This window comes from Hesperophylax consimilis, chromosome 27, assembly GCF_061612785.1.
Source record: "Hesperophylax consimilis isolate HC1 chromosome 27, BYU_Hcon_1.0, whole genome shotgun sequence".
NCBI lineage: Eukaryota > Metazoa > Arthropoda > Insecta > Trichoptera > Limnephilidae > Hesperophylax > Hesperophylax consimilis.
Window position 1 is genome coordinate 25,036,834 of NC_142862.1, and position 14,678 is coordinate 25,051,511.

Below are 14,678 nucleotides of genomic sequence, written 5' to 3' on the forward strand. Positions count from 1 at the left end.
AAAACAAAAGAAAGAATGAAAGTCAAATGGATACGGTTTGACAATGGGTTTGAAGGCAGAAATAGCTATCATGCAACAAGCTATGGTGTAAGAAAACTAGCAGAACTTAGGTTGGTTCATTTCTAAAGTTTGTCGCATTTGATGACCATCAAACTGACTATCAGCGCCATTTTGACATTTGAACGATTCCCATTAAGCACAGATTATTGGCCCGTTTCACCCTTTGAACAAATTTTGATCAGCTGTCAAGTATAATGATCGTGTTATTTTGCTTGCCAGCCGATTATAATTGGTTTGGGTTGGCTATGGAAATGAAATGAAATTAATTATAAAAGTTAATAATTAACTCATGCAAAATTTAAGTTTAACGAACTAATCACAAAAACAGACCTAATCAAAGAGTCGAAGCTACAATCATGCGCTTATTAAAAATATTATGCTACTATTGGTATGTTATATTGTTATAGTAGTAGACATGCGCACTTTCCTCTTTCCCCGATATATTCAGTTCGTAGTTAGTATTTTTCGTATTTTGATAAAAACGTAAACAAGTATTTTGACATTTGACATTACGTCGTTGTGGGATTTATCTCGCGATCCGTCTGAGTGTTTAGTATCATCGTTACGACGTCCCCATTTCTGGAATAAATTAATTCAGCACATTGCTACTGAATCAATTTATGTTTACAAAAAGCGGCAATGAAGATTTTGGAAGGAAAAATTGTCGTTCTTGGGTCGCAAGGTTAGTTTTCGTTTTCAGTTGCACCAAATCAAAAGTAATATGACACTTCTAATACTACGATTATAATGACTATTTAGTTTCGAGTACTTAATTTGATTAGTCGATTTGTTTCGACGTTTTCGTAATATTGGTGTCAGTAAACTAAAATAGATTCTATATCGTTTTAATATCTTTTGAATAGACGCCTCAATGATCTAGCAGTTTAATTAGAATGCATTTTTGCGCTAATCGTTTTCCCGTGTATTCATCAAATGCTAACATTTTTGTAAAATAAATGCAGAAATATTTTCTTTTCAAGTGATTAGTCAAATGATTCAATTAATATTAGAACACACATCATTTACTTTTGCCAGAGGACAAAAAGAACAAGGCCTTTATGGACTTTGTTTACCTAGTTTTATTTACTCTTAATTTAATGTAAATACCACAATTTAGGAATGTTGTGATCTGTTTCGGGAATATCTGCATGTGAATACTTAGAAGTATAATTTCCCTCAGGGCCCATATCATCTTTGGGGATGCTGTGTGGAGGTTCTTTTTAAGGAAAGCAGATGAAGTTCTGGGAAGGAAAAAGGTATTCGAGGATCCCACCACTTACCCGCCCCGGTATAGGTAACTTATGGTTACCCCTTCAGGGCTCTTGCAAGGACGCTAATTTTTTGTTAATAACGACTCTACATTTAATAAGAACGAAGCTAAACCTCGAATGTCCCCGCATACGTTGTTAGGGAAGCAGTCTGCGAGTGCTTACTGTGTACAATGTTAGTTTGTTAGTAAAGTACTTACCTCTGTTTCTATGTGTAGAAGGGGAGAAAAAAAAATAAAAACACTGGTGTAGACTGTTTGTCTACATAGTATGTGCATAGTAATTTAGAAAAAATAAAAGTATAAACAAAAGACATCTGGTGCTGGTCCGGAGAGGAATAATCCACATTCTTCTCGGCGGTCCCGAGGCGAGTCAGTTGGTGATTGAGTTGATCGGTTACGAAGTCAGGGGACCGCTCCCCTTAGCCGATTTCTCGGTGGTGCCCTGAAGAAAGTGTAACTGGGAGCAGGGGGAGTGGATACCCGAAGACCCTAGGGAGAGATGCGTCAAGTCGTCGGAGGCGGGGAGGAAGATCCCCTAAGGTCGACTGACCATCCCTCAAACCTGCTACTGTCCTTGGGGGAGGCGCGGTAGGTTTGTGGATATCCTGTTTCCGGGGTCTGTCTGTTGGCCGTATGAGGGGACGAGGTTTATCCACCCCCTTGTGGGGAAAATGGACATTGACAAAGGAAAAAGGTATGTGGGTAGGAATCTAGGAATCAGTGTACTCCATGAGTGACGGGGTGAGAGACCAGCTGGACAGGTAAAAGGGTCTCCCCCAACCAGCCTCTCCCGATCTGGCACGCTACACAGCTGGTGGGCAGGCGCATCCTGAACACACCTCACCCGATGAACCCGGGCATCCCTGCTTAGTCACCAAATGTAGCGAACCACTTAGGGGGACCTATGGCAGAGGTGTTGGTTAGCCAATAAATGGTTCCCAGGGCGGTGGTACCCAAACCCGCCTTCCTAATTAGAATGTAATTCAATATTTAAGTTTATGCATTGATAAATTTGTGCTTTACACTTGGTGCAAAGGGTGTTGATAAAGTGTAATTTCTAATGATCTCAAATCAAGAATGTACTTGCGTACATAATTATTTATCTGTCAATTGTTTTACTATCAATAAAACACTTAAAAAATTTATAATTATGAATGAGTAGTAAATCGTGTTAATTTTTTATCCAGATAAAACAGATTATATTTACAAGATTATATTTTTTAGTAATTATCTCTAAATACTATAAAACAAAGTCACTATCCGCGTCTGTGTGTTTGTGTGCTTAGTTCTTCTAAAACACGCAACAGATTTTGATAGGGTTTTCACTATCATTAAGAGAATTTCTTCCGGAAGGTTTATATATATAAAACATGCATATTATATTTATAGAAAGTATAGAAAAGCGCGTAGCTATCCGCGTCTGTCTACGCGCTTAGTTCTTCTAAATTACGCAACGGATTTTGATAGGGTTTTCACTATCATACACGTCGGGTACACGTCAGCTAGTTAATAATATAATAAATTATTAAATGTACATATTTTAGCCACCACTAACTATTGATGAAACAAAATAAACAATACAATGCGCTTGTAAATGGAGCATAAATAATAACTACAATAGTAAATGGTAGTCATGTGACCATTATCTTTTTGCTAGTTAGAAAATTATGTTGTTTATTTGTAACTATATGATTAATCTTATTTGTAATTAACTTTATGAGTAAAATGATAAGACACTATGTGTGCATTTAAAACTATGTAAACATTTTCTTCATAAGGTTATTATAATTAATTTTTTTTAATGAGAACACCGCACAAGAGCCCCAACCCTTTGGAGGCAGTGAGACTATTTCCTATGGCGGTATGTTGTGTGGCTGAATGGAGTGGGGGATGGGAGGGGGATAAAGAGATGAGAAGAGGAAGGTTGGAAGTAAGGTTAGAGTTGATTTGCGTCATGCACCATTGATTTCCCAGAAGAACTTTTGGAGTTACTAAATTATTTTTAATTATTAATTATTATCTATACATATAATGTTGTATAATACCTACTAATCTAATAAGGATTGGCATGCAGCCCATAAAAGCTGTGCTTTTCTTTGTGATCAGATTTCTGAAGGAACTTTATTTTATTTATTCCTGAAAATTCTGTTTTTTTTTTTTAAATAATTCTTGTATTAATAGTACACAACTGCTAACCCTGTACAAAATGTGCCCCACTGTTGAATTTGGCAGCCACCTCTGGTTTGAAGCCCCAAAATACTATAATAATTGAAAATCTCTTGATTCTGAGCATAAATGGGCTTTCCTCTTGATAGATTCCCCCATTTTAACAAATGGAATGCTATTTTTAGAGCACTGGCGTCAGGTGGGAATGCTGTCCCTGTTCTACCGGTATTTCAATGAAAGGTGCTCCGAGAGACTAGTCGGGAAACACAATTGACATTGGTCTCATGAGAATGGGTCATTTATACAACTCATTCTTGAGTTTAACAGCTCGGCTGTGGAACGATTTGCCAGCCTCTGTGTTTCCTCCCTCTTACAACATGGATCTCTTCAAGACCCATCTTCACCCCTTCCTCTCCTAAAAAAGACCCTGCACACAGCTTCCTCAAAGTTGACATAGGCCCTGAGGGAAATTATTTATTATTATCGGCCTCCAGAGTAAAAAATATCATGATCGTTCTACTATAAGAAATTGTTTTTGCTTGGGATATAATTTTTTTAATTTTATTTGGTTTTACGCCCAGCCGGGCTTTTACATGGATTTTTAGAACACAATATACCTAGTGAGCTATCGAAAATAATACAAAAAAAATTTTAAAGCATATTACGTAAACTGATTAACTAAATATGAAACAATAATAGTAAAACATGTAACAGTAACATCAAATAATATAGAAACTATAACAATACTACATACAAGACAAATCGCTAAAACTACATTTCCAACGCTACTATAATTTGTAGGATTCAACAATGTGAAAAGGTCACACTTAATTCTATAAATGGAGTCAGTAAATATATCAATAGTACCCCCAAACTTGTTGCCCAGATTATGCATCCTATTGGTTAGTGAGTGTGTCTGATAGTTGGTTGTGTATGTATTGCAGAAGAAAGTTACATTTTGTCTTTTGTTCCTAGTCGGCAATTGTTTTATTCATAATGTTGTTGAATTCCGCCTCACGCTTAATATGCAAAATTTATAAAAGAATACTTGATTTCAACTTAATTACTACTTGGAACAATTATTTAAGTTGGGGGAGATGTTTAAATATGCACAAAATAGGTTATTAGGTTCTTAGTTTGGGTTATTTAAATAATTTATGCGCATTTCCTTACTTTTTAAACTAGATTTAAATAAACTCAGATTTTACAAACAAGATAAAACTTGGCCGTCGATCTGTCAAAACAAGTCAAATTTTGAATTAGAAAAAAATGGAACTTTAATGGATCTTTTGTCATCTCCTCCGACATAAATATTTGTTTCTTCTAGCAATTAATTTGTTTTGAAGTTTTTTTTTTTTTTTTAATTTGCGTATTAACACATTTCGGCCGGGTATTTTTTGCACTGGCTTTTTTCCACCCTGACTCCAGGAGAAAATAAAGGTGCTGCGCAAATTTCTTTAATTTGTTTTAAATCGCTATATCTTCGAAAATAATTCAAATATTTTAATAAAAATTTCTACGTAGTAACTACGTAGCATACACAAGCTATAAAAGTACAAAACGAAAATAGAATATTATTTGAAATGCAACTCAATTAACCTTGTAATATGTTTATTACGGTCTGCCTATCGGTATTTGCTCATACTTGCTTTCTTTAAATACGCCCGACATCTCTCGCTCACTTGCGCATAGGAGTTGAGTGGGTGCGGAACAGAGAAAGTGATTCGAATCGGGTTTCACGGTCTTAAAAACCCTCATTCCAGGAATTGAATTATTTTGATAACAAATAATGTACTATCCTTTTGTTGAAATACCGATGTAAACAAAAGGCACGAAAATAAATATAAAAAACAGACTTGCATTACGATTCGATAATTATGTACATATAGTTGGGACCTTTATAAAGAGATTGGTATATGATATACATATTAAAACATTGAATAATTCCGTCTTTTCTGCCATTGAAATAAGGCCGGGTCAAAAGGTAGAACTACCATTTCCACCATTAAGCATCAATCGACCGAACAGGTAGAACTACCTTTCCCGGCCGAAGTCTGTTAGGCGTGTGACGGAATTTGGTAACTTTATCCTTTTTCGAAAAAAATCTGCCTTTAGGGCCCTATCCTTCATACATTATGGTATTATGAATAATGAAAATCAATACTTAAAGAGCTATGCTACGGTCCACCCTTGGCCAACGAGCATTGCACACAACTGCTAATAATAATGAATTGTTTAAATTTCAGGAGTTGGAAAAACCAGCATGGTAGTTCGTTACGTGGGTAGGATGTTCTCAACTCACATATCTCCCACAATAGGAGCTTCCTTCTTCACCTGCAAAGTCAACGTGGGAGATACAAGAGTTAAATTACAGGTATATATTTTCGTTTCCTGTTTTAACTCAACCGTTTTGGCATTTCATCTGTCTGTAAATTTGTTTTAAGTTCCGTTTCCGTTTGCGAAGATCTGCTGCATCCACTTTATTATTAATTAATTAATTAATTAGTTAGCGCCCTTTGTGGCAGCTGGACGCGTCATGCCGTCTCCAACCGCTTTGTGTTTTTTTAGTATTTTCAAGGGAAACGAGGCAACATCCCTTTGAAATTATTTTAAAAATCAGTGAATCAAAGTTTTAAATAAACTTACCAATTAGTTATTAGAACTAAATAGTAATGTGATTAGAGTGCAGTGTTTTAAAAATGAATAATCGAAAATTGTGCTAAAATATTCTAAATTTGCTGAAGTTGAACTTGGGACGAGAATCGGTAACTGTAGGTACGCCAGATGTTTTCAATGTAATTCTTGGAAACTCTGAAAGCCCTAACAAGTGCCCAGGGTAATTTATTATCCCGTCTGTCGCCTTTTATTGTGGGAAAATGCACCACTAACATAATCACCAGGAACAAGTGTACAAGGAGATGGACTTGCCGAACGTCACAGCGATGCTGCCAAGGTTTGTTATCTATGTGAGGATACTGTGACAGCGCTTAATTAGCAGCAGACACATATCTGGACGGATGACGAAACTCGTGCTGGCACTGTTGGTGAGCGCGGTGCACTCTTTCGCTGCAGCAGCTGGTCCAGTTTCCTCACCACCTGGGATTCTTGCTGCAGAGTCTCCATCTTCTACCTTCGTCGAATGTCACAGCGGTGCTGCCAAGGTCTGGTATCCATGAGAGGACATTGTGTCAGCGCTCCATTAGCAGCAGACACATACCTGGACGGATGACGAACCTCGTGCTGGCACTGTTGGTGGACGCGGTGGACTCTCTCGCTGCAGCAGCTGGTCCAGTTTCCTCACCACCTAGGATTCTTGCAGCAGATTCTCCATCTCCGTGTCACCTGTTTCTGTACTTCATTTTATTTAACTTAATTTCGATTTCAATTTGTAATATTAATATATTTTTTGTAATATCTTCATTAACTGTAAAGCGCCCCTGAGGTGATATCTCCCAAAAGCGGCGCTATAAAAATCATCCAATAAATAAATAAATAAATATTCAAGCGAGTCCATAAATAAACCACTCACTAAATCGCTATCTTCGGGCTTTTTGTATAAAACAAACTGGTCCTCTATTTAACCATAGATATGCTAATATTTAGACAAATTTTATGTGTGAGACAATATGTACTACGGTAAACACCATCGCCAAGGATAGAGGAAACTCAAAAAAGCATGACCATAGATAATATAATTCTCATTCAGAGCCTACTTATTAGCCTAAAATATTTTCAAAATAAAACTGTCGAAATATTACTGTTTTGTTTATTTCTTACTTTCTAAATAAAAACTTTCTTTCTTTTCTTTACCCAATATAATTGTAATGGCACTACTCCCCAAATCAAACACGAGAAACGTTTTTCTCTATTGAATTGGGTAGTTACGTTAAAAAGAAAACATTTTTATTGTAATTAGTTTTTTTTTTTTAGTTTAACATATTTATGTTTTTATATAAAAGAAATATATTTTTAAATAAAAAAAAATTACCTCATGACAGGAAAATGAAAAACTCAGTTACATGTTAAGCATTTTTATTTCAGCAAGACAATAAATAATAGATACAGGTAAAATCATTAACCTGTTAACCGGGGAGTTCAGTTTTGAATTACGCAGCATATAACGGGCGCGAACTCCTTCACGAGGATGTATCAATACGTCACGCCCGGTGGACGTTAATTTTATTTTTTTTTATTTATGCGTCAAAAAAAGTGAAAACATCGAATTAAAAAAATAGAATATTTACAAACAATTATAAAGATTACAAAAAAATATAAAAAAGGTTATAATTACAGAACAATAAATAAAAGCACACAGATAAAAGAGAAACATTGAGTTTAAAAAATTAAAATACGTAAAAATTAAAAACTCAATTTCCGTGTGATATGTTCGGAAATATATGTCCCGCTCGTTCCAGGGCGCAACATATATTTCAAGGACGTATTTATACGTCCTACCCGTACCAGATACTGTTTACGTTTGACGTATTTATACGTCCCGCCCGGTTAACAGGTTAATGAATAAGGTAGAATGATGGAATTCTAACTATCATGATATAATCACAAAATCCAGTACGGCCTCACAATACACTCATTCCTGAAATGAAGCTGAAAAAGAAAATAGATTCATTTCTGTGGTTAAGTTAAACTAAGGCTATTACAAATTAGAAAATTAGGAACAAAACAAAGAGAGATTCTCATCTGTTTTTTGGTTACGAAATTAAGCATTGGCAGCGTGTAATTTCATAACTAACCACTCGGTCTTTTGCTTTCGATTGAGAAATGAGAGCCACAAACTGACAGACATCTCGCTAATATTGGATAAACAATGTATTAAAATCTGCCAAAACATGACAACGGCGTAGTTCGAGATCAAAATATCAAACAGCCATAGCCAGTACTCAGTTGTCAAGAGTTTTTTCCAAAGATATTCAGATTTTTCATTGGTGGACATAATTAGGCAACAATATGACGTCACAAGCCATGAAGATTACCGTGTCTTTTCTATGGGTCCAATTTTCGATCGATTCGCCTTACTTTGACAAGATGGCTAACTTTGACTATGGTTCAGTAAAGATTCTTTTTTCAAATATGAAACTGTCCCGTATGGTACCTACCTACCTACCAGCCTGAACATTACTAATTGTATTGAGACAGTGACTTATTTAATTTTTTAATGTTTATTTATTTTTTTTATTTATTTATTAAACGCCATAAAGGCTTTTACAATAATGTGATACATGAGATTATAAGTACACAGTGGTACATAGGCGAATATTAGTATTACATTTAAGAACACAACTAAGTATACAAAACGACATTGAATGTGCCAGGCCTCAATATTGTAACTGCATCCGAGTCCGGTTTTGTAGCAAACCGCACACACATGTTGTTAAGAACATAGCTAGATTCCGAGTGATGGCTGCCGGCGGTCCGAGAAAGCCGTTGGTGTTTGGCGTTGCTTGCGCAGTCAGATGTGCGCATGCCGCTTGCGTTGCTAATAATCTACATTTAATTTTAGTTTTGCGGGGTTTTAAAAATGCGTTTGAGAGATCTACTTCGTGACAATACTATGGTATATAATTAAAATATATGGGGAGGTATTTGTACCTACTTACAAATTTAACGATTTCAAATGAAATTTTGTTTTTGATTTATTAAATAATCGAAAATTAGAAATATACTTTTTTGGACCTTTTTTTCAACTGTTAATACTTGGTGGAACAGTTTGGTCTTGTTCGCCAAGTTTCTTGCCTTTGTTACATTGATGTACTTCTTTATTCAATGCTTGGTTACCATACTGCTAATACAGGCTCCGTTGAAATACTTTGATATTTCTGCTCCCAGGTTTGCAATACCTTGCTATTTATGCTACCAGGTAACAATACCAAGTTTTTCTGCTTCCAGGTTTGTAATGCGTAGCTATTTTTGTTTCCAGGTTTGGGACACGGCCGGCCAGGAGAGGTTCCGCTCCATGGCTCCCATGTACTACAGGAACGCTAACGCCGCTCTGCTCGTATTCGACATTACCAATTTGCAGAGCTTCCAGTCCATTAAAAACTGGGTCAAAGAATTACAAAGGTAAACTAACCTGCAAACTCACTATTATTCTAGGACGGAACGTCAACAACCTCTGTCCTAGCACAAAATTCTTGCTTCATCCACTTTCATTCATTACATCATACATAATCTAACTGTCTTACTGAGCTAAACAAAATAAAGAACTTAGTTTTAATTGGAGACCTAAACATCAACATTCTAACAAACAACGAACATCCTCAGTGTCAAGACTATTTAAATACAGTAATGTTTCATGGAATGGTAAGCACTATAAATTCACCAACTCGATGTACGCAATACTCCTCTTCCTGCATCGACCATATTATGGTAAAATCATCCAATCTATACACCTCTGAAATTCATACGTCATCAATTACAGATCACTATGCCACCTCCTTCACAATGGGTTCCAAACACAATGTACACAATAAAGCTTCAACTACAACAACTAAGAAAACAATTGACTATGACAATCTCAACAAAATGATTAAATCCAAATCCTGGGACATACTACATAATATAACAAACACAGAGGATGCCTGGAATTATTTCTCTAACTACCTACAAGACACCCTTAACCAAAACACCAAAATCACCACCAAAAACATTCCTAAAACTATCAAACCCCTTAAACCATGGATAAACCATACAATCATTAACTGCATTAGGAAACGCAACTCGTTACATAAAAATTGTGCCACGAATCCTTACGATATCACACTCCATAATTTCTACAAAAGATACAGAAATATTTGCACACAAGTAATAAGGAAAGCCAAAAATTTATATTATAGTAAGAAAATTTCCGAATGCAACAATGACCCTAAAAAAATATGGAGAATCCTCAAGGAAGCAACCAATTCACACAAAGCTACCGACGTCTTAAACTCTCTCAACATCAATGATAACACTGTACACGTTACATCGAACCCTAACACAATTGTCAATCATGTAAACCATTATTTTGCAAATATAGGGTCAGAATTAGCAAAAAAAATCACAACAATTAACAATACACCTAACACTAGAGACCCCTCTACCAATGATGAAGTCCCAACACGTTTTGTTCTTAAAACGGTTACAAAGAAAGATGTTTCTGTAGCAATAAACTCTCTCAAAAACACTTCATCTGCCGGCATAGATGAAATACCAAACACTGTACTTAAAAAAATTGCCCCTGGTATAATTCAACCAATAACTCATCTTCTTAATATTAGTTTCCGCCAAGGCCTTTTTCCCACTATTCTAAAACAAGGTCTTATTATCCCAATTTTTAAAACAGGTTCTAAACTTGACATCAGCAATTACCGTCCAATTACGTTACTCAATTCCATTTCAAAAGTATTTGAAAAGATCGTGAATAATAGTCTGATGGAATACCTAGAAGCCAACAACCTTCTATCGCCTCGCCAATTTGGCTTCAGAAGACATAAAAGCACTAACGATGCCATAGCCACAGTAACTGACCATATTTCTGGCCAACTAGATAAGGGCTCGAAATGTCTATCGGTATTTCTCGACCTCTGTAAAGCGTTTGATACAATCTCACATATCAAATTGGAACGCAAAATGTTCAATGTGGGTATTAGAAATAAAGAACTAGACCTTCTCTCCAGCTTCTTATCTGGCAGATCCCAATGCGTTAAACTCGGAACAACAAAAAGTCAATTTTTGCCAATTAGTTATGGTGTCCCACAAGGCAGTGTTATAGGTCCAACGCTCTTCCTAATATATATAAATGAGTTGTGTAACCTAGATATCGATGCCACTATTGTCAGTTTCGCCGATGACACAGTCCTTCTATTTCAATCAAAAGACTGGCCTACCGTATACGCCAAAGCGGAAGAAGGAATTCAAAAGGTAAAACATTGGCTCGACTCTAATTCACTAACTCTTAATATACCTAAAACAAAATACACACTATTCAGTCTCATAAATATCCCAAAGTCAAACCTAAGTCTAACTTTGAAAATACACAGATGCAAAAATTCATCTCTTAACCGGAATTGTGACTGCCCATGCTTAGAACAAGTAAACAATATTAAATATTTAGGTATAACTTTTGACACAAATCTTAATTGGAAACAACATATTCATAACACCACGAATAAAATCCGCAAATCTATATACTTTTTCAAACAAACACGCAATTTTATTGACCTTAAACTTTTAAAATCAGTCTATTACTCACTATGCCAATCACACATAGAATACGGAATTCTAGCTTGGGGTAATGCTTCTTCTAGTGCCCTTGACCCCATTATAAAAGCACAAAAATTAATCATTAAAATCATCCTTAAGGTTCCTCTTTCTACCAGCACTGATACGATCTTCAATACTATCAATGTTATGGACATAAAACAGCTGTATGCAAGATCCATCTTGGTCAACTTACACCAGAACAATAAATCACTATACAAACCAACACAAACTACTCACAATACCCGAGCCAAAAACAAAGAACTTCTTCAAACTCCTTTTGCTAAAACCTCATTCGGACAAAGACATTTTAAAAACATAGCTTGCAAACTATACAATACACTACCAACTACGATCAGACAATTAGAAACAATGACAAAATTTAAACACGAAATAAAGAAATGGATTGCAATCACAGGGCGTCCCACTATTGCAAGCATATGTAAACCAAATTGCACATAGACAACAAGTACTATTTACACACGACCAAATTCAAACTTAATTAAAATGATCTATTTATATTTTCCCACATACTAATAATGAACACAATCTTAACAGGATTAACCCAATCGTTCTTTTGATTGTATTGAAATTATTTTGTATTATTTTTATATTTTGTATTTACCCTTATTGATATTCACTTAACTATATGTATATATATCGATGTACTCTATGTCTGTCTCGACACAGGTTTACCCTAGTGAGACAGGCATCGAAAAACCACTTATAAAAAACTTTATATAGATAAATAAAAAAAAAAAAAAAAAAAAAAAATCTCTGGCTCTTCCAACTCTTGGCATGACCCTACTCAAGTATTTGACATGTAAAAGTGGTGACGTACTTGTAATGTAACAATTGAGATGAGCTTGAGTTATATTTAAGCAGTTTATTGCCACAGCCGAAAACTCATTTGAGTGTTATTTCAAAAGTTTATCTGATTTTTATTTTCGTAGTGTCGTTGCTTTTATTACCGGCAGTGACTTGTATTGTAATAATCAAAGGGTTTTGTGAAAAACTGACAACTTAGTGGAGCAAGCGGCGCCTGTGGCGAGCATTCGGTTCACTGTGCTAACTCTTGTAATGTTCGAGTTGTAATGCGTTACATTACAACCAAATGTTACATGTCAGTCCCCACATTTATGGACACAACTGTGCCTTCTTCTTATCAAATTTATACATAGCTTTATAATAATTTACAATCCGCCGAGTTAACCAGAAACATCATTTTTATAAAGAAGCGTAGATCAATATTTTACAAATTGAAAGAAAAAAAAAACTGCTCCCAACCGTATGGAGCCAGTGAGACTATGGCACCTCCATTGGGGTATGTTGTGAGGCTGAAGATAGTGGGGAGGGAAAGAGGATGGTGGGGAAGTACCCGGTTATTCAGATCTTGTCACCAAACACAGCCAAAGTCATTTCAAGCAATGTTTCGATTCTAAATAGTGGTCTTTCACCAGGGCGATACTGAGAGTATCTACCACTCTGGAGCGTGCTGCAAATATACTATACATTATTTATATGAGTAAATTGTGAAATAACATATATTAATCAAATAAAACTTACTTGCGCATGCCGTGATTTGAAACCGCGATCTCCGGCTTGCTAGTCAAGAACCTTACCCCTCCACCATGAAGGCCGTCAAAACCTCGTATTCTCGTAAAAGTTAAACTGTGTTTTATTCTCGTACCACGAAATTTCGGGGTGTTAAAACTGTTATTAAAATTTAATTACTATTTACTTCTTGTGTATTGTGATGGGTCAGGGTGGGACTTCTAGGTCTGCAAGCCAGTCTACGGTCTAAGGTATCGTCCTGTGGACCTCATCAATGCCTGCAGGGAATGGTTGGTGCACACGTTCATTGATGACATGTTCGGTGGTCAGTACCGCATTGCATCCACACCGAGCCGACTCTTTAAGCCCCACCTGTGGGCACTACGGCCGTGGGATAGATGTGTAATGCGCCAACTGCCGCACGCAACAGTTTTTTATTTTGAAATTTTTTTTATTTTAATAAATTTTTACGCTTGTTGAAAAGAATGTTACCTTACTGGGGTATCCCGTTCTAAGGTCACATTGTACATGGTCATTTGTGTGAATTATAAATTGAAAATTTGGTAAGTTTTATTTTGTATTATTATTATAATGATTGGTGCAAAATAAACTGAATGGAACTTAATGTTGATAAATGTAAAATTTTGTCATTTTATAGAATCATAAATCCTGTCCAATTTGATTATAAACTAAATAGTGTTTATCTATCTACTGTCACATCTATCAAGGACCTTGGGGTCACTCTAGACTGCAAACTTTCTTTCCGTGATCACATTAATAACATCGTAAACAAATCACTTCGGCTAACTCCTCGGCTTCATTCATAGAATAACCTCTGACTTTCATCATATAAGTACACTTAAAACTCTTTATTGCTCATCGGTTCGCCCTCACCTTGAATATGCTAGTGTCTTTTGGTCTCCTTTCTATGCTGTCCACATTTGTCACATCGAATCCGTACAACATCGCTTCCTACGAGGAATTGCTTGGAGGATGAGACTTGAAAGAGGCGAGTACTCATATGATGAAATTGAACAAATTTTAAACATTTCTTCTTTAGAAAAATGTAGAAAAGACTCTGATCTGATTTGCATATTCAAAATTATCAACAGTATTACTGACACACCTGCTTTGTTGCAACTCATCCAGTTTAGCATCCCTTTCCGTAGACTCCGAAATAATGAATTGCTGTTCCTCAATCAGCATTCCACTAATTATTGTTACCGTTCTCCTTTGTCCAGAATGTCGAGACTTGTCAACTCACCGTCAAGTCAAAGCATTGAATTTTTTGGTGTAAGCCTAAATGAATTTCGACAGTCGATACGTAATGTGTAATTTTTAAAGCGTTATAAACCTTCTTCATGCATTGTAA

At 35.9% G+C, this 14,678-nt stretch overlaps 1 protein-coding gene across 1 annotated transcript in view; it reads left to right on the plus strand.

Moving 5' to 3' along the window:
* Positions 1-512: 512 nt before the first annotated feature.
* LOC149410825 (ras-related protein Rab-31-like) overlaps positions 513-14,678 on the plus strand; it is a 29,170-nt gene continuing 15,004 nt past the window's right edge. The window contains exons 1-3 of the mRNA XM_089648221.1: positions 513-742; positions 5,743-5,870; positions 9,432-9,574. Of these exons, the coding sequence (XP_089504347.1) occupies positions 700-742; positions 5,743-5,870; positions 9,432-9,574 (314 nt within the window). The 5' untranslated portion in view covers positions 513-699. The remainder of the gene's footprint in view (positions 743-5,742; positions 5,871-9,431; positions 9,575-14,678) is intronic.